This window comes from Nicrophorus vespilloides, unplaced genomic scaffold (assembly GCF_001412225.1).
Source record: "Nicrophorus vespilloides isolate i.1.1-1 unplaced genomic scaffold, Nicve_v1.0, whole genome shotgun sequence".
Lineage (NCBI taxonomy): Eukaryota > Metazoa > Arthropoda > Insecta > Coleoptera > Silphidae > Nicrophorus > Nicrophorus vespilloides.
In genome coordinates, this window is record NW_017096100.1 from 1 (window position 1) to 19987 (window position 19987).

General features: G+C 35.7%; 3 protein-coding genes across 4 annotated transcripts; 2 read left to right on the forward strand and 1 right to left on the reverse strand.

Annotated features, from left to right (window-relative positions):
• Positions 1 to 1245: 1245 nt before the first annotated feature.
• On the forward strand, positions 1246 to 9605 carry LOC108569579 (casein kinase I-like). 2 transcript variants are annotated; one of them, XM_017931177.1, is made up of 7 exons: positions 1246 to 2029; positions 6766 to 6876; positions 7246 to 7784; positions 7857 to 8016; positions 8090 to 8269; positions 8340 to 8451; positions 9094 to 9605. In XM_017931177.1, the coding sequence occupies exons 1-7, from the start codon at positions 1954 to 1956 to the stop codon at positions 9161 to 9163; spliced, it is 1248 nt and encodes a 415-aa protein (XP_017786666.1). In that variant the 5' UTR covers positions 1246 to 1953; the 3' UTR covers positions 9164 to 9605. The 2 variants fall into 2 exon arrangements, with proteins under 2 accessions (XP_017786666.1, XP_017786665.1); XM_017931176.1 differs by having other exon boundaries at positions 1247 to 2029; positions 9098 to 9605.
• Positions 9606 to 10692: 1087 nt separating this feature from the next.
• Positions 10693 to 13389, reverse strand: LOC108569591 (ankyrin repeat domain-containing protein 27-like). Its single transcript, XM_017931198.1, has one exon. The coding sequence runs from the start codon at positions 13250 to 13252 to the stop codon at positions 10826 to 10828; it is 2427 nt and encodes an 808-aa protein (XP_017786687.1). The 5' UTR covers positions 13253 to 13389; the 3' UTR covers positions 10693 to 10825.
• A 284-nt stretch (positions 13390 to 13673) lies between these two features.
• On the forward strand, positions 13674 to 19852 carry LOC108569573 (WD repeat-containing protein 81). The gene is made up of 9 exons (XM_017931167.1): positions 13674 to 14528; positions 14586 to 15256; positions 15311 to 15495; positions 15553 to 17325; positions 17384 to 17559; positions 17613 to 18062; positions 18115 to 18939; positions 19009 to 19265; positions 19329 to 19852. The coding sequence occupies exons 1-9, from the start codon at positions 13752 to 13754 to the stop codon at positions 19561 to 19563; spliced, it is 5349 nt and encodes a 1782-aa protein (XP_017786656.1). The 5' UTR covers positions 13674 to 13751; the 3' UTR covers positions 19564 to 19852.
• Positions 19853 to 19987: the final 135 nt, after the last annotated feature.

Here is a 19987-nt window from a genome sequence, read left to right on the forward strand (position 1 = left end):
TTATATATAAAGAAAACGTATATTTGAATTAGTATTTTAAACGCATTTATTATTTATAATATATATATATATTATTATTAATTATTATTTTTTAATAAACCATATTCGTTTTGACTTCGAAAGTGTGTTTTCCGAAGTAGGACCTGAGTAAATAAATAAACATGTTTTATCTTTAACTGTTTTCTTTGTTTTTATTTTTGTAACCTAGGCAACCAAACTTACTTATTAAACCTGAGTTATGAATATTTAGGTTCTTGATACCAGTTTAGAATTTTATATTATGATCAAATTATAATGTACTGTCAATAATGTAAGTAGTTCAAATTTATTTTTAATAATAATTAATATTTACCATTATGTCAGAGGTATTCAACCATTTTGAAATCGACGCCCACTTTTCAAATATGAAAATTGATGCAATTGTTTAAAATAATCCAAACTTATAACACTTTGTTAGATAATTGCAAAACTTCTCTGTTTTGTCGTTAGAATAAAAAAAAATGTTAAAACTAAGAGTTTTAAGACAGTTTTCGGTTTGAGTTTTAATTAATATTATTTTAATAGTTATTGTAATACTTACAACACAAATATAGTTATAACTATAACTATTATCAAGTGCTATTGACCATAGTTTTTCTGCATACAATTTAACATTTAATTTAAATACTTCATATATCATCAAACTTCAATTCGTTCTGACTGAATTTAGACTGACAATCTACAAAAAATATTATAATACTCAAATTTTAAGCATTAGTTATATAAACATTAGTTATATATAACTTAACTATTCATCAAAATTATTAAAAATATGTATTGCAACAATCTTAAAATAGAAGTATGAATTAAATAAAAACATTTCATACAATTATAATTAAACTAAAAGTTAACTGCTGCAAAGGGCTGTAGTCCACTGCAATGGGACAACTTTTCTTGAGCATGTAGTTAATAGTATTATGAGTAATTAGAATTGAATTAAGAAGAGTTTTTAATTGTTGTATTGGTAACAAAAGTATCTGAACATGCTATGAAAATATCAATATATCGTACTAATCTGTATTAGAATTAGTAGTTCAATGTATGATATATGTGTATACTTAAATTAAGCTGTAAAAAGTAATATTTGGTAATGATGGTTGGAAACCACTGGTGCATGTCATCCATGTTGTGAGTTCTTTGAAGGTTGGTAAGAGCTGGATGGTTGGTAGCTTTGGATGTCATTGAACAAGGCAAGTATGTGAAGTTGTGTGAAGTGTGTAATCAGTCGAAAAGGGGCAGCGGTTAACGAGACTCGTGCGCGCGATTCCAGTGTCTGTGATATTGTAACAAAAAAAAAAAAGAAGAGAGAAACACTTCGTGAGCCCCATAGATCTGAAACGAAGAGTGATCAGTTAAAAATCGTCAGCGGATTTCACTGGTAGTAATTTGGGTATAGCCTATCGCGGAGAGGTTGCTCCTCTGTTTTTGAGAGAGTGTGCGGTGTCGTCGGTTCGGTCCTGGCTGTTCCCGTCACTCGCTTGCATGCGTATGTGTGTATATGTCGATTGCATTCGCACACACACATACACACACACACAATAATAGTTCGCCAAATGTAACATGGCTGCCCGATAGGAGAAAGAGTGGAGTGCATTAGCTCCGATCGGCTCAGCTCAGCACGCACCAACCAACACCACGAAGCAGCGAGAAGCAACAAAGGCCGACAGCGCGCGTGCTGCGATCTTTATTTTTTGTTCATTTCGTTCTTCGTTTTCCCCATTGTCCATCCAGGAGGAGGCAGGCCAGCCCGACGAGTAGTGCTTGTTGGGACACCCCCGAATCTTCGCGTCTCCTTCACAAGAAGCACCTTCGTAACGAAAATACCCATTCGCCCGCCCAGGCACCGCACGCAGAAGACCTTCTTCTTCAGATTTTCTTCATAACCGCCGTGCCGACAAATAACAAGGAGTCAACATGGAATTGAGGGTAGGCAACAAGTACAGGCTGGGCAGGAAAATCGGCTCCGGATCCTTCGGAGATATCTATCTAGGTGAGATACACTTCATAAACAAAGCCACCTATCTTCTCGTTCTCTCCTTTAACCGAACCTATCCGCCTTCTCGCTCCCATCCTCGTTCGTCCTTCTCTCTCTCCACTTGCACTTGCAACAAACAGGAAATTGTTGCCTCTTTTTGCTTGATTTTCTATATTAATAATCCCCCACACACTCTTCAATACAGTTACAGCGTGTTCTCTTAGTTTATCGAGTGATAAACGAACTTGCACGTTCGATATTTGTTTATAAATAACTTCTATTGTTTACACTGGTCATTTTCTATATACTCTGCTGAGCAAACAAATTTTATCCATATTCAACTCTTAATATTCACCACCTGTAATCCAAACACAGGTTTCATTAAGAATATCCACATTACACATCTATTTATAAATTCACTTTTTATTCCTACTAATGTTTATTTATTTGTCCAAAAACCCTCAGGATCATACACATTTTGAATCATGAACAAAACAAAGTATTGGTCTTTCTGCAATCATAATATTACTGAATTACTCAGTGAAACAAAGGAGTATGAATATATTCCATTATTTACTGAAATTAATAATATTTAAGTCTGGACAGACTATTATCCAAGAAGAGACTATTCTTGGAAACTTGTATGATTTGGATGGAGAAAGTAAGAGACAAAATTTAACAAATCCTTATTTTACCAAAAAATATACAGTGAGTCATCGTCTTAATCATTAAGAAGTACTGTGAAATATATAGTGACTCTTAGACTTTAGTAACTTTAATATATCGAATATAAAAAAAAATAGAATTGGAGCAGAATTAGCTTTGAGTCAACAAAGTAAATACCAAAGTTTATATACCCACTATGATTTCTGTAATTGAAAAACGTTCAAAGTAATGATCATCTATTAATTGGATTAGGTTTTAATTACTAGGATGTTCGTAATTGTGAAGTACGCTTTATGTGTATACTCCATAAATATACTGCAGTGAATAACCAAAACGGCTATGGTACTAACGGCGGATACTATGAATTATGTGGTGAATCAAAGAACGCATGAGAAACTTTGATATTGCCATCATCCTTGCGTGAAGTAATTTCCACGATGATGCATGACGATATATCCACAGTGGGTCATTAAAGTATTTGAACGAATCAGCGTAACTCGAGGACTTGTACTATATTTACACACCATTTCTAGTTGTGTAATACAAGAATGACGGGGGTCTTAGTCTTGAAAAAAAAATGGATGTTTAAATTAGGTTATGTATTTGGTTTTGTAACCTAAAAAATAATTTGTTTAGAGAATATCATGTAAGTGTGGTTAGTATATTGGGTTTGTAATGTAACCTACAGAACTACAAAGATATATTTGGTGTCTGATGCGTTTTAGTAATATCTTTGATAATTTGAATTTGATAATGAAGTTGCTTTGAAATTAATTCCAAGACTTTGAATATACAGCTTTAATTAAAGGGTTAGTCTCAAATGTTGCAGTTACACTAGTATGGCTGTCCTCAGGGTAAGTCATGTCTGCAAAACAGGAGATCCAAGAAGCTGCTGTGTTTATAACATACTACATTTACAAAGGCAACAGTACAAGTCCATCTATTATATGAACATTTTCATGAATGTACAAATTCTATATAAAAAGTCACATTTTCAACAATTTTTATAAATAGAAAATAATTCTTTTATTTTACAAGAACAAGTTTACTACACTTGTATGTGAAATATATGTATATAAAAAAACTTATTTGCAAACGATTATTTAGAAATATCAACATTCATTGAATCTTTATGGTTATTGGCCGATGGTTTCAGAATTTTAAATATTAACAAAAGTATATGAGTTCAATATAATGCGAAGAACAGGTCTCAAGGTTTACCGTCATTTAACTATGCCGCGTTAACAAAATTCATTCACATTTCCACTGCATATATAGATTTCACCACCTGTTCCAGTAATCAAATCGACATTCAACAAAAGTTGGCCGGCTATCGAGTTTTATGTCGCATCATATATAAAATACAACGAAACTGACTTAAAAAAGTATGTGCAAAACAAACATAATTAAAATGTTTTCAACGTATATAAATATTGTAATTAAGAACGCAAATTTAGAGAATGTCTTCTTAATTTAAAATTGATTGTTTTACTGAAATTCTAATGGTTATTCGAAAATTGCAGTCATTATGCTTGAAAGTATTCTAATGACTCTAATTCCATAATGTTGCTTCATTTCTGTTAAATTTTAAGTACAAATAATACGAGACATTTTCTTTTTTTGTTGTATTTGATTTGTTTCTTTAATTTCTTTTAAGTACTAAAGTATTCTGCACGTAATACATTTCATAGGTTATGCTGAAGACGATAATTGCAGTATTGATTCTTGAATTCATTTACTAAACTTATAGTTTCGATCGTTTTATGCTACAATTTTAATTTTAGTATTTATCAATGTTTACGATAAAATTATTTTTAGTAAACAATTATTGTATTTTTAAAATGTCAAGTACGCTTTTGTTTCATTGTTTAACTGGCTTTGTGTTAGAAATATTTAAATTCTATTTATAATTGCTTGAGATTCTTACCCATTGAGCACACTAATATCTCTTATGTACATATTTTTACTTTGCATATGAGCAGCAATAATTATCGTATTATTAACATGTATTAAATTTCTTATTATGTTTCGTTGAATATTGAAACTAGTAGTACTCCATTATACTAAAAGAAAATGAAATTTTTCTTTAAATTATTCACTTTTCGTTTTCGAATAATAGTAAATTATTATTTGATTTGACCAAGAAAAACGTTGTAAAAATGCTTCTTGATGTGAACAAAACGATCAATAAAAACGGTCTGTTGAATATATGAATTGACTTTCATTCATTACACTTTACTAAAGTTATGAATTTGGTTATATAATGCGCAAAGAAGCTGTGTAGTATACGAAATGTAGGAAATATTTGTGGAATACAAAACACCTGACGTTGGGATCAGGTATCTTGATTCCTTAATTTTGGGGACGACTACCTGAATATACATAATACAATCTTTTTCAACAACCATCGAGCAGTTTCTTCTAGACTTCATATTTTCAAGTAGTATTTATAAATCAACATAAATATACGCACGTTATTTTTCAATAAACACTCGTATGCTGATGCAACAAAAAACATATTTGAAAATGATGACTATCGACATTCGTCTGGTTTCAAGAAATATTATTGTATATTTATATATGAATTGCAAAAATATGAATAGTAAATGTTATATAACAAATTCTAAACTAAAGAAAAACATTTCTTGTGTTTAATTTCTATTATGATATAGAATAAAGAAGTTAAATATAAAAGATAATAAAAGAGAGTACGAAAAGTTTAAGTTTAAGAAAAATGTAGTCTGTGAGAACGTCGGCACCTGTAAAAGGTTAAAAATGCAGAGAAATAGTTTCTGAACCAAAGGTTCCAGCTGTTCAGGTAGTTAAACCACTTAAAGAAAAAGGTATGATTTTTTTAATGAAACTGCGGATGAATGTATAGATTTGCCGGAAGTATTAAAATATTCCCTTCAGTCCACCGCATCTTTTGTTACACTATACTTCTTCAATATAGGATCACCGATTTACTAATGTATATTCGTAATAAGTATTTGAAATATACAGTTAATATACAATATATATTCTGGTAACTAGTGTTGCACGTGCAAAGGACATATTTGCATGCACTTCAAACCTTTTGTCATTATTCTATTGATCGTTTTATTTTAAATTGGCGCTCGTTGTGGTAAAATAACGACGATGCAAATAAACACCAATAAAGTTGTTTGATCTGTCGTCGAATATGAATACAATTACGTTCGGATATCGTTAGTATTATTAAAAGAATGTATATAAAGAAATACTGCTAAGGTAACCAGACCTCAAACTATACAAAATTAACGGTCGAAGGACGTTTTGTTCGATGGCCTATCGAGAGGTTAACCTTCTAAGAAGTACAGACGCTTGTAATACTACTAATTTCCTTTCTGTACGAAATAATACAATAGATCAAATTTTTCAAGAAAGTGTTCCAAAATATTGAAAAATATGCGTATATAATCAGTGCAGAACACTATGTTTATTAACGTCATTAATCGATGATGATAATGTATGTACATTGATAAAGAAACTTGGTTTAAATGAAGCTCTTATTGTTTAGCATCTTTATGGAAGACAATGTCTTTAGTAGTAGTTTTGAAATAAACCAGCAAAATTCTATTAAAATGAGAGCTCCACTTAGACTTAAAGGCGAACACGCCCAACGCCGTCCAGTGTTCTATCGTCGGTTCAACATCAAGGAAATTTCTATAGAAATGCTTTAACCCGAGAAGAACTAGGCCTTAACAATTATTATAAAATTCATGCACTAAAGTAAAAAAAAAAGTTCTTTTTAATCGATTAAAATGAAATGGGCAACTGTAAAATACGGAACTTTCAATAAATATTTTATTGAACTTTAAGGTATGGAATATCCGTTATGTTCTTCAATAGCTAAAAGGTTTTCCTATTGACCAACAAGGTCAATCCTTCGACTTTCTGCATATTTAAATCATAATTATTCACATCATACATTGACATTAACAAATAATTATCAGTAAATCTTTATATGAAGTGAGTTAATTACAATATAAATTACTTGGCATATTGGATATTTTAAGTTTTTATTTTGTTTTTAATATTAATGTTTTATTTTGTTTGTTTTGCAGGAACAAATATTTCGACTGGGGAAGAGGTAGCAATAAAATTAGAATGTCTGAAAACGAGACATCCGCAATTACACATCGAATCAAAATTCTACAAAATGATGCAGGGCGGAGGTAAGTCACTTTTAGTTTTGGGTGTTCATCGTTTGCATATCGTTATTGCTGCGATTCAAATAATTGATATTGCTCGTCTCTTTTCCTCCCTCCAATGTATTGACTTGTACCACTAAAAATAACTTGCCATTTAAAATACTTACCATTTCCGGTATAACCTGAATATAGAATATACCGTTCGGTCGGAGGCGAATTTATGAATGTTAAGTAATAGTTGTTTCGAGATATTATTAATTTATTATAGTTTCTTTCTTTTACGAGCAATTAATGATATGCATCGACTGGCACACAGCCCCCCAGGCGGCTGTAAACAGTAAATGAGGGTGGTTACATGTCTGGTAAAATTATTGATTTCTTTTTCCCCCCAAGTTGGTATACCTCAAATTAAATGGTGCGGCTCCGAAGGGGACTACAATGTTATGGTGATGGAGCTATTGGGTCCGTCGCTGGAAGATCTCTTCAATTTCTGCTCTCGCCGGTTCTCATTAAAGACTGTACTGCTCCTAGCCGATCAGCTGATATCTCGCACTGATTTTATACATTCTCGCAACTTCATCCATCGTGATATTAAGCCCGACAACTTCCTCATGGGCTTAGGGAAGAAGGGCAATCTCGTTTATATCATTGACTTCGGACTTGCGAAAAAGTACCGCGATGGACGGACGCATCAGCACATTCCTTACAGGGAAAATAAGAATTTGACAGGAACGGCTCGGTATGCCAGCATAAATACCCATCTGGGCATCGAGCAGTCTCGCCGCGATGATCTGGAATCATTGGGCTATGTGCTCATGTACTTCAACAGAGGATCATTGCCTTGGCAAGGGCTAAAGGCGGCGACGAAGCGTCAAAAATACGAGAGGATTTCCGAAAAGAAGATGTCCACGCCCATTGAGGAATTGTGCAAGGTTTGCATCGCATCGCCCTTAATAGAATTCTTTCCATTATCCATAATGTTTTGTTTTATTATATTTTTGTAGGAATATCCAGTTGAGTTCCCGACTTACTTAAATTACTGCCGGCAGTTGAGATTCGAGGAGAGACCCGACTATAGCTATTTAAGACAACTATTCCGCACCTTGTTTCATAGACAGGGGTTCACTTATGATTACGTGTTTGATTGGAATATGCTCAAATTTGGTACGGTTTACTTGTGCTATTGTGTTCTTTGAGTGGACTGGAATTACATTTTTTTTAATATATTGTTGGGCAGGTGTGTCAAGAGGTGCTCACGGCGAAGAAAGCGGCAGGTCAGGAACGAGATTTACACACGCGCCAACGACTGGTGAGACCGCTCCTCAGACTCGAACCAGAAGGCAGCCCCACGAGAGGGTGGAGCTGATGCCAAACAATGCAGCTGCTCCAAGTCCGTCTGACGATGTTATTACCAGCAGTAAGTTATCATATGCCTCTGAATCTTTGTTTTTCATTTAATTACAATCTCTTTTTCTTTTCCAATGCAGATATGACCCGTTTGTTCGATAACTATGAAAGACGCGTATCGACGCGGCTTCGTGCCGTGCAGGGCGGTCCGAATGCCTCCACCTCCGATTTGAGTAACACGAAGCAAGCCAAGTGAGTTGCTTTGACGTAATACTAGTTGCATACACATTATTCATTGCACATTCATTGGCGGTCCATTCACATAAGGATCGTTGGAATACACCCCGTTCAAAATCTGTAAATACATTAGTATTAACGTTCTTATCTTTTAAGTGTAATATGTCATACACTAATTATTAAATCTAAGAATACACATTATATTTAATAGTTAAAGTTATTTATTTCGTATTATTGTTTAAAGTTGTTGTATCTGACAATTTGTGTATTTATGAATTAATTAAGTAAATTAGATATTCGTAAAAATTTTAATAATTTGTCATAAAATGACTTGCTGAAAATTTGTTTTCATTAGGTTCTACTGCATTACAAAGAATTATTTTTCAATGCAGGAAGAGTAATAAATGAAGTGTTTGTATTTGAACAATTCAGGATTTGACAATAATAATTCTAAATATATCTAAGATGAATTGCAGATTTTGATGGGTGCATAAAAAGAAAACACCTTACGTGTCTGGCATGCTCGCCAATCCGCTATGAATTGAGAAAAACAACAGTCGCACGTCACGCTCATTTCCATTCATTGCAATCGTCGATGATGTACGAAATGTTGGTAATCCGGGGGGAAACCTATGATATGATGTTTGTTTTATTTTGGAAGCGCCTCCGGAGTGGCAATGGCCCCGCCCAGCCAGACGTCGGGGGCGGTTCAGGGCGGCCCGCCTAGGAGGGGGAGCGCCTCCAAGGAGCCCCCGGCCCGTTTAAAAAAATGAGCAGACGGAGCGCCGCCACCCCCAAAGACACCAACAATCACACCTCCTCGTTGCTGCCCTAACAAGCGACGCTCGAGTGACTCGTGCAATATGTCGCGGCGCAAGAAACTAAGAGATTGAAGATTATTGCGTTGATTTCTCTTGTTGTTCTGTTCATGATTATTCTCTTATATTATTTTTGTCATTTTCTAATTCTTTATTTAACTCCTTCACGTAATTGTTTTTATATATATACATATTCTATATTTCGTGTATCTAATTGTGAGTATGCACGCGTGTAAGAGTGCAAGTTGTATGACTGTAACGATAATTAAGGTAAAAAAAGAAACTAATAATGAAGATGTAGCGAATTTCGTTTATAGTTACATTATTTTTTGTATATATTATACATATATAAATATAAATTTAGACTGATTTGATGCGACAGGAAGGAAAAAAATCAAGAAAAAAAAATACTATTAAGATTTTAGTTATTGTTTTATTTTCGTTCAAAATAAATCACATACAAAATAAATACTTTAATAAAAATAAATCAGCATCAACATAAAGGTAAACTAAATATAAACTAGCATTGTAAAACTATACTTGGGTGTTCATATTATTGCTTTTAATTTATTTGATTTCTTAATAACTAGATATTCGTCGAGTGTCGTATTCGTGATGAAACGAATATTTCCTATATGAGATTTTATTTGAGGTTTCCATACAAATTGTATTAAGAAAGAAATAACTAAAAAAAAAACATTGCTTAAGTTAAGTGTAAATAAACTCTACGACCATGTAAATATAATCTTCTCGTTTGTTTTATTATTATTTTTTTTCTTGTTATCGTAATTATATAAAAGAAGCAAGCTACACGCAAACAGCGACTCGATATCGATAAACATTATTTTATATTCATTAATTTAGTATGGTTGTGTCGAAGCAGTAAACAGAAGAGTGAATTGTATTTATCAACGGTTATTGTTTTTTCTATGACGAAGTAAGAAAAAAATAATTCAATAGAATAAACAGACTGAACTTGCTGGATTCCTCTCGTTTTGGAAATATCAATTGTGTCGTTCCAAGTCGAGTCCAAACCCAGAGCGCAGTCTGTTTATACATATTTTGCTGATCCTACTATGTGATTGTAACCTGTATATATTTTATAGAGTCCATAGGGAAACGAAGGAAATTGCATTGTTTCATTTACATTTTTTGTTTTATACCTTTTGTGATAAGTGCGTCTATTTCTAAATGTGTAATAGATTTCGTGCTAATAAGTACATATACATGATGATTCGAAAAGAAAAAGGAACAAAAAAAAAGATTGTATAACTACTTTGTACATATAAACTTTTATTATGTTTTCAGTTACAGCTTTGTAACACATGTTTTTTTTTTATATATGTACCTCCTTTGTATGATTAAGTTTCTTTTTTTTTGTAAATACTACAAATTCGTATAAAAACAAAGAAATAACAAACATTAATAAATGGTAATTATTAAGTTTTCATTATAGTCTCAACTGAAATCCCTTCCTCTTTCCGAAACGTAAATAAAGTTGGTGATAGGTAAGTTATTAATGAATTGCGTGTTGTCTGAATAAAGCATATTTTAATCTTCAATAGATAATATCAAGTTTCGAATGAGTATACAAGATCGGAGTTAATGTGGTCATGCTTTTGGATAGTCTCCATGACTTTCAAGAGGTTCTTGTCTTTGGCTATCTGCAAGGCTGTTTTCCCTTCGGAATTCTTGATCCTAATATCCGCCCCGCCTTGGGTTATAAGTAAATTAACAATTTTTGGGTCATTCTTGGAGCAGGCACTGTGTAACGGGGTGTTTCCTCGGGAATCCGTTGCATCAATCTTGCACGATCCGCACTGTATGAGTTCCAAGACAATGGATGATCGCTGTTGATGGCACGCTAAGTGCAATGGAGTGTAACGACTTTTATGTGTAACCATATTTACGTCCGCCCTAGAGTCCAGCAGGATCCTCAAAATCTCCTTTCTACCGAACCTAGCCGCCACATGGAGTGCAGTAAGACCATCGCAATTCGTGGAATTAATATTGACCAGTTGTTTACGAGTTTGCGTTTCTGGGGTCAATTCTGTGCACGATTCGCAATTACATAAAGGGTGGCAATAGTTTACGGTGGTCGTCTGCACCAAGGGATTGGCTATTCCCAAGTAGAAGCAGCACAGTTGCAGGTCGTTGTTCTCAATGGCTTTGAGTAGTAAATCAGTCTTCTTGAAATGGTCCAAATTTTTGGTGTTTGCATTTTTCTCTCGCACTATTTTTGCGTCTTCGATCTTCTCGTACTTTTGACTATTCAATAAAATATCTTTCACGTAAAAGTTGTGCGCCAAATCCAATGCAATTTGATTGCGTTTATTCTTTATAGTTGCGTCTATATGATATTGCAATAAAGTGTTAACTATACCGAGGAAGCCCCAATTTGAAGCCAGATGAAGAGCGGTATCACCTGAGCTGTTTCGTCGATTCACATCTATTGGAGTATTCTTCAGTTCGGCGTAAAACAGTAAGGCCTTCACGCAATTCTCGTGACCGTTTTCAGCTGCTAAAAGTAAAGGACTATCGCCATCATCATTAGGACTGTCTATGTCTCCTCCGTTGTGCATCAAGAGCAACAACGCGTTTTGATGACCAAAGCTAGCTGCATAATGGATAGGTTTCGAATTGGAGTAATCAATTTCGTTTATATCAACAACATTCTTGTGGAGCAAAAACTCAACAATATGCGGATGTCCGTAAATGCATGCGAGATGCAGGCAATTCCTCGCTTTTGAATCTTTCAGGTTGAAGGCGGCTTCGCATTCGTCGCACGCGCACAGTGGATGACATAACTGATGTCCTCCCCTCATTTTACGACCATCGAAGATACCAGCAACTCCATCCAAGTCTCCCACTCGAATCATATTCAGTAAATCGTTATCCACTTCCAAGTTGCAGCTCATCTCAAATATGCTTCGCGACTTGATGAATTCTATGGCAGCTTCTAATGTTGTAATAAGAAAGTTGGTTTCACTATTGAAATTTGCGCTCACCGAGAATTCCTGCAAATAAACCAGATTCGCTATCCAATTATTGATATTCAACTTTATAATCAAGAATGCAAATAACTGCAGTAAATCTTCTGACGTCAAATTGCTTTCACTGTTGTTGGAAAACAATTCAAAAGTATTCTTCAGGCAACTAATTTTTCCTAAGATTGTCATGTGACTATTCAGTTTTCCTAAAATACACCTAGCATTGCCTATGGCGTACATGCATTTCACACTTGTTCTGCAAAAATCCTTTAACTGCATTCCCTGTAGGTTTCTCACTGTTTTATTAAATTCTGCATCAGCTCTTGATGTTGTTGTGCAGACAGCTTTAAAAACATTTCCATTAAGTGAATTTTCCATAATGCTTTCAACACTCAGTTTGATCTTATTTCTTAAGCTAAAATCTCTCAAGCATCTGCTTTTCAAGTTATTCATACAAAATGTTACTAATACACAATCATCATAGAGTTCTCTGACAGAAATTCTCAACTCACCCAATGTGTAATATAATATATTTTCATTTGCTTCTAAAAATCTTTCACATATCTCAGTTAATTTTGTTAGAATCTCTGTACCTCCTGTTGTTTCTCTGCATAGGAAATCAACACAATCTTTAAATGTGTGTATCTCTAAATTTGTTCTATCACATTCACTATTCCTAAGGTTAAGAGGATGCTCAATACAATATACCAAATATTTGTATCCTTTTAAATACACACTTTCCTTGAATAAAACTCTTACAGAGTCCAGTTGATTGTTCTCTAGATGGATTGTTGCTCCAGACAAAGTTTTGATTTCACCCAACTCTGAATTGCTGATCAGCACATGATCAAAAATATCTTGTGTTGTTACTGGATCTGTGATGGATTGGCTTCTTGGAACACAAAGAATCCAGTTTTCTTGTAAAACCTTCTGCAGAAGATCAGGGTGGTTTTCAATGAAGTATTGATGAAACACATTTTGCTGGATATCTTCATCGTAGCTCGTCATTTTAATATCACTGTAGATGCTGTAATAGCTATAAATAAGCCACGAACTTATTTCCACATTTTATCGTACATTCACAGATAATTCTTAATTTATTTGCAAAAGACAAAACATGTAAATAAATAATTAACTAGGTTATGAGTATTAAATGTCAAATATGGATGGATCACGCCTTGTACGTTTGGTTGCATAATAAATATGAACGTTTTATTTACATAATTGATTTAAAATCTTATTCAATACATGATTAATTTATATGTTAATTAAAAAATATATTAAAAATACGACTTTAGTCAAAGTACAGTAAGTTTTCATATCATTCGTTGCGTGTGTCATCAACATGCACAGCTGTTATTGACAGATGTGTCAGTTGTTTTTTTTTGGTCATAATTTGTTTCATTAATTATATTGTAACCGTATTAAATATGAAATTCAAAATGTAGTGTTTTTAATTTTGCAATTGCCGTGAAAATATTTTATTGCTGCTTTCGTTTTTCACATTATGGAGAATATCTCTGAAGAACTGGGCATTCCTAAGAAGAACCTTAGATGTACACAACAGGATGATAGGTTTGTTGCTACAGTGTCAAAAGCATGGTTGAAAATATTGGTGAAGAATTCGAAACTGTCTGATTTTAATGGGACAGAGGAGAAGGATGATGTTAGAATTCTTCTAAGGGTTTTTGCGAAATGCCAAGATGGCAAGGTTATCCCATTGCCAAGAATTCGATTGGATTCAAAGAAGAATGGACCATTGTCTTTGCATGAACTGTTCCAGTATATACATCAAACAAATTACAAGAATCTGTGGAAGGAAGCCTACAAAAAGTATAATCCTATTGATGTCAATAAGGGCACTCAGATTCTGTTAACTACATACAATGAAGTTCTAAGAGAAATTATATTGAGAACTTATGGATGTGGAATTGTGGATCTTTGCAATGGAAAAAGCAGTAATGTAGATACCACTAGTTCCATTGAATGTGGCAATTTGCTGCCAGTTCTATGTGCTGTAGAAACATATAGTTCAATATACTTAATTCATTATCCATATATTGAACATACCTTAAAAGATTGTATTACCTTCAGCCCTTCAATTCTTAACATGTGTTATACAAAACCATTATTTATTGTTTACCAACTTGTTCAAACCATGAAGCAACTGCATGACAACAGTTTGATTATGGGGGAAATTACATTGAATGATATCTATTTGGAGGAAGATTTGTGGATTTTCATATGTCCCCAATTAACTTCCAATATTTACATGCAGCAAGAGGTATGTAGGAAAATATTTAAATTAATTGCTCTTAATATAATTATTTTTACTATACAGATTGCTGTAACATCTAAAACTGAGATTGTAAATAGATTTGAGAAAAGTTGGGACAAAATACAAGTTCCTAATAACTTGCCATTAGAGAAAATATGCGAATTGTGGATTGGTGGACAAATCTCAAATTATACATATTTGATGGTGTTGAATGGCTTGGCTGGTCGGAGATTGGGAGATCCTAATTGTCACTATGTGTTTCCATGGGTGACGGACTTTTCAGAGCGGAACGGCAAGAATTGGCGGGATCTCAAGAAGTCTAAATTCAGATTAAATAAAGGAGACAGGCAGCTGGATCTGACCTACGAGCATCACATTCAAACGCAACCGCCACACCATGTGTCCGATGTACTTTCAGCAATCACATACTTCGTGTACACGTCTCGAAGAACTTCTAAGGAGGTCTTATGCAAAAATGTGCGAACTGTTTGGGTACCCGCGGAATATCCTAGCTCGATTCAGCGGCTGCAGGAATGGACTCCCGATGAGTGCATTCCGGAATTCTTTTCAGAACCAAATGTATTCAAGAGTATTCATCCTGATCTGGATGACCTTGAGGTGCCTCCGTGGTCCACAAGTCCAGAGGATTTCATTGATAAACATAGGGAGATTTTGGAAAGCCAGCACGTCTCTGAGAGGCTTCACCACTGGATTGATCTCACTTTTGGATATAAGTATGATTATTCATAAAATCCTGTATGAAATGTTTAATGTTTCTTGATATTTAGACTCTCTGGTAACGCTGCGATTAAGGCAAAAAATGTTTGCTTACATTTAGTTGATGATCACACGAATTTAACAACGTCCGGTGTTGTGCAACTCTTTGTTCATCCACATCCGCCCCGGAATGCAACAAGTTTGCCGTTTTGGGGTAAAAGTCCCCCAAAGCTATACGTTCATAAACACCACTCAAGTAAGCTTATTTTAATAACAGATATTGATGATTTGTTATAATTTTACATTTATTTAGAAACCAGAGATAGAAGCTCATCGTCCGCTGCCTCCGTGCTGGAAACAACGAACATTCGAAGCGAGGAAGAAGATCCGCATGAAGATATAAGGTTACTATCAAGAAGTCGATCTTCATTGAATGAGGAACCAAAAGTTAGAACGCATCGGAGTCCCAGCTTAAACAAATCTAATACAAAAACGACAATCCTTTTACCGAAGGAGTTCAATCCGGCGCAGGCTTTGAATCAGCTGGAAAACATGCATAATTTCTTCACAACAACATTCCAGCAACAAGTTAAATCAAACACTGCCTTAGATTCGCCAAGCATTAAGCAAATACTGAACCCTCCACTCCGTAACGCCTTTACAAACCGCTTTTTTGAGCAGTCGAATAATCTAGTTTCCAATAATAAAATAGCGAATTGCAACTACACCGAAATAGTTGCGGCCAGAAGAACTCGAGAACTCCAAATTTTGGGCTGCCTAATCGTCGAGATCTTTATGGCGAAGCAAATGCGCGTTTTGAACAGCGCCGACCATTGCCTGAAGAAGCGCATTCGCGCCTGTCTGTCTGTGATACAAAAAGAAGATTTATTACCGAATTGTATAAAGTTTATAGTGAGAATTCTGTTGAATCCAGCCGATTGCAAGAGCTTTCCGGCGGTCACCGAATTCGGATTACCGCCACCCACTGCCCACCTGATACTTGAGCCGTTGCTGCACAATCATTTAATGCCGTTTAACGAACACTTCAATGCCTTACACTCTCTGATTGAAGAGTTGAAGGACTATGACTGTGTCTTCCGAGAATTGGATTTGTTCTGTTGCGATGGTCGACACAGGGGTGTGTTTATGCAGAACGTGGCTGAATGCAAAGTGAAATCGTTCGCACGCAATTTTGAGGCTAGTCTGTCCAGTGGTCGTCGATTGAGTTCCAAAGATGGCGAGGTTGTTAATATATTGGTGATGCACGTTAAGAATTTGATCGAAGTTCAGAGCACTTCAGTCTTAGCAGCGTGGTACTTATTTGATCCCTTGGCCAGATTGTTGGGGCCGCAGAAGAGCGAAGAGATTTTTCTGGGACCGGTATTGAAGCTGTATGAAACGTATAATGCTAAAATCGCCAAAATCTACCATCACAGTTTCCTGCTTCGGTTGATTGTTAGATTCGGATTACGTTGCTTCTTGGAATATTTCATAGCGCCTTTGGTGGAAGCTGTCGGAGGATATAAAGATAATTATGAAGGGAACAGCGAGGCGTCTTCGGAGAGCGACGACACAGAGAATAATCGTCAGCACGTGCAAGACTGCATTTTTACTTTTGAAAGCGACATCGTAGATCAATTGGAATCAAATTCGGACAGCGACATAACTTTCAACAATTCAGGGGCAGACGAAGCAGTAGATGTAGCCGCTGTCGTAATAAATGAGACCAACTTTGACTCAGCTTCTTTGGGTAAAGGTAACAAAGAACTGTGCAATATAAGTTGCGATATCGGCAGTAAAAAGAGCGTTAAGAGTAATGGTAGTAATGAAAACAGTAGAATCTCGAGCATGAGCGCTGATAGTTTGGATTGGTTATCTCATCGCTTGGGTCCTGTGCTCTCAGCTAGGTATCTCACTAGAAACTTATTGAAAATGTTGACTTTGTGTTACGTCGGTGGAGAAAATTTGCAAGAAGTAACTTCCAATGAAAATGGAGATGGTGGTTTCATCGGAATTGCAAACAGCGGTTGCGTTCTTGGTGATAGAAACGCCTCAAAAGTTATGGATTGTCTATGCAGTATCGCTGGTAATTGAAATTGATTTTAATTTCAATCTCAATAAAACTTAAATGCATTTAATTTCAGCGTTATACGGGGAACAATTGATTTTACTGCAGTACTTACCACACATGGCTGAATTGATATTACTTTGTAAGAGGAAGCTGACGCCCAATTTGGAGGGTGGTCTTATATCCTGTTTAGCTCTGTTAAAGAGAATTGTTCCGTACATGTGTGATGCGACTTTGATGGATCAACTACAAGTATAGTAGACATTAATTTCTTATGTTTTTTAATTGATTTAACTTTGATTTAGGATGTTATATTGAAAAACATAATTCACCCGACCGTGCGTCTCTTGGGATCCATCAAATACACGTTTCCAAATGGTTGCACGGCGCGACGGATTTTGGCACGAAAATATCTGGACACGCTCTACGTTTTGGCACTGAGAATGGGAGCGGACATGTCGAGAACACAACTGGCAGTTCCAGCATTGCAAAGATTCTTCCTGATATTCGATAAAATCGACGAGAGCAACAATCCACCATCGGAATTGCAAAGATCAGAGGCAAATGATAGCGACCAAATCAACAACAGTTTCGAGGAATCTAGCTACGTGGAATTGAGGAGAGATGGTACGACTACAGAGTGGGCGATTGGTGGCAGACCGGTTCAAATTCTGCCTATAGATGATTCGGAAGACAGTTTATCTCCTGTCTTTAACAGTTCAGCTTCTATGAGCGAGGATTCGATCACCAATCAGGTTTATATTTATTTGCTTTTAATATAGTATGCATTATAGGATTTGATTTAAGGCTTTGGACGAGTTGCGGATGGTCTTCAGCGCGGAATTGGCTTACACAGCGTACATGCCTTTCTTGAAATTACTCGGTTTCCAAGCCATGGAATCGTCGCTGAAGAATCACACGTCCGTCTACAACTTGTGTCAGAAATTCGAAGAAAAACTGAAACAGAGCAGGAACTTGGATGCATTGCCATCGAAACCTACAATCGTAGTGGTTTCCGGAAGCCTCGGCAGCAATGTTTCTTTAGTTGGAAATAGGATCGATGTGCAGGAGGATGAAGAGGACGTTCTGAATTTTATAAGCAATAAGATGGAGAACAGCGTGCGGCATCTGCGTGGCAATTGGTTGGCGTATTGGGAGCACGAGATTGGTAGATCTGATAAAGACAATTCCTTCAATTTCAAGCAAATCAAATTACAAACGTTCACGGGTCACGTAAACTCGGTGAAAGCAATCCATGTATTGGACAATGAGAATAGTTTCCTCAGTTGCAGTCGTGATAAAACGGTGAAACTGTGGTCGCTGCGAAGTCAGGGTACTGGTAGCAATGTGACCAATTGCCAATCTACCTACGCTTGTCATAAGAAGGGCGTTTTATCGTTGGCCTTCTTGGAGAGCCTCCGATTGGTAGCTTCGTGTGATGGAGTGGTGCAGTTGTGGGATCCTTTCATGTGTTCCACTGTCGCTCAGTTAGAGCCAACGTCGAAGTGTTCATCTCCGGTTAACATTATTAAATCCCTTGCAGCGCCAAGTCCTATACTGTTCGCGGCCACTGCTGATGCCACCTTAAGGATAATCGATGCAAGATTATGCGCATATTCTTACGAACTCAAGGTAAGACATTATTCAATTATTATTCTAGTCCACATTGTGATAATTAGACTAATTGAAACATTATTTTAGGTGTGTATTGGACCTGTAAGTCTTATACGATGCATGGCTGTGGCTCCTTCCGGTTTGTGGATTGCGGTTGGACAAGCGTCTGGACAAATAACAATATTGGATACGAGGACAGGATTGGTTTTGCAGACATGGCGTGGCCACGAAGGAGAAGTACTGCAGCTTGAAGCCATCGATGAGCAAACTTTGGTGTCGAGCAGTCTGGATCAGACCATAACCGTGTGGTCCGTTACAGATGGAAGATTAAAGTTTCACATCAAGTATGATTATTACATATTGCTCATCGCGGATAATTAATTAATTTGCAATTAATATTTCTATAGGGGTTGCTCTGAGCCGGTACACTGCTTGAATGTGTATAACAATGAGGAGCTGATCACTGGTAGCAGTTCACCGCGAATCGGAGTGTACATGGGAATATCTGAAGACGCCCACTACTCAAGTACCAAACTACGTTCGGACACATTCAAGGGTTTACTGACCTCGATGGCTCTGCTCCCACTGAACAGGCTGCTTTTACTAGGATCTGACAACGGCAATATTTCGCTACTGTGTTAGTTATTAATAATTTAATTTAGAGGATGCAAGCAAATAACGATAATCCGATTTGCTCAAAAAGTTCAATTGGCAAATTCGAACAGTATTACACAATGTATCGTTTCCTACTTACTAGCGCGTGTGTTTGTTTTTATTTCAGTTCTCTAGCGAAGAGCCAACATTCCATCCATATTTTACTGTCTATTTTATAATTATTATGATTTCATGAAATTTTCGCTGATTCGTTTCCATTTTGAATCTGTACATTTTCCAAGATGTCTTTATTCCTCTTTCAAACTGATTTTGTTTGTGTGTATTTAAGTGCAATTGTAGTTTTATTTGAAATTAAATACTAGTCATATGGATCCAATTGTTAAACTGCATTTAAACATTGATTATTCTGAGCGTCTGTGAAGTGTTGGGTTTGTCTGTGCGAGTCTTCATC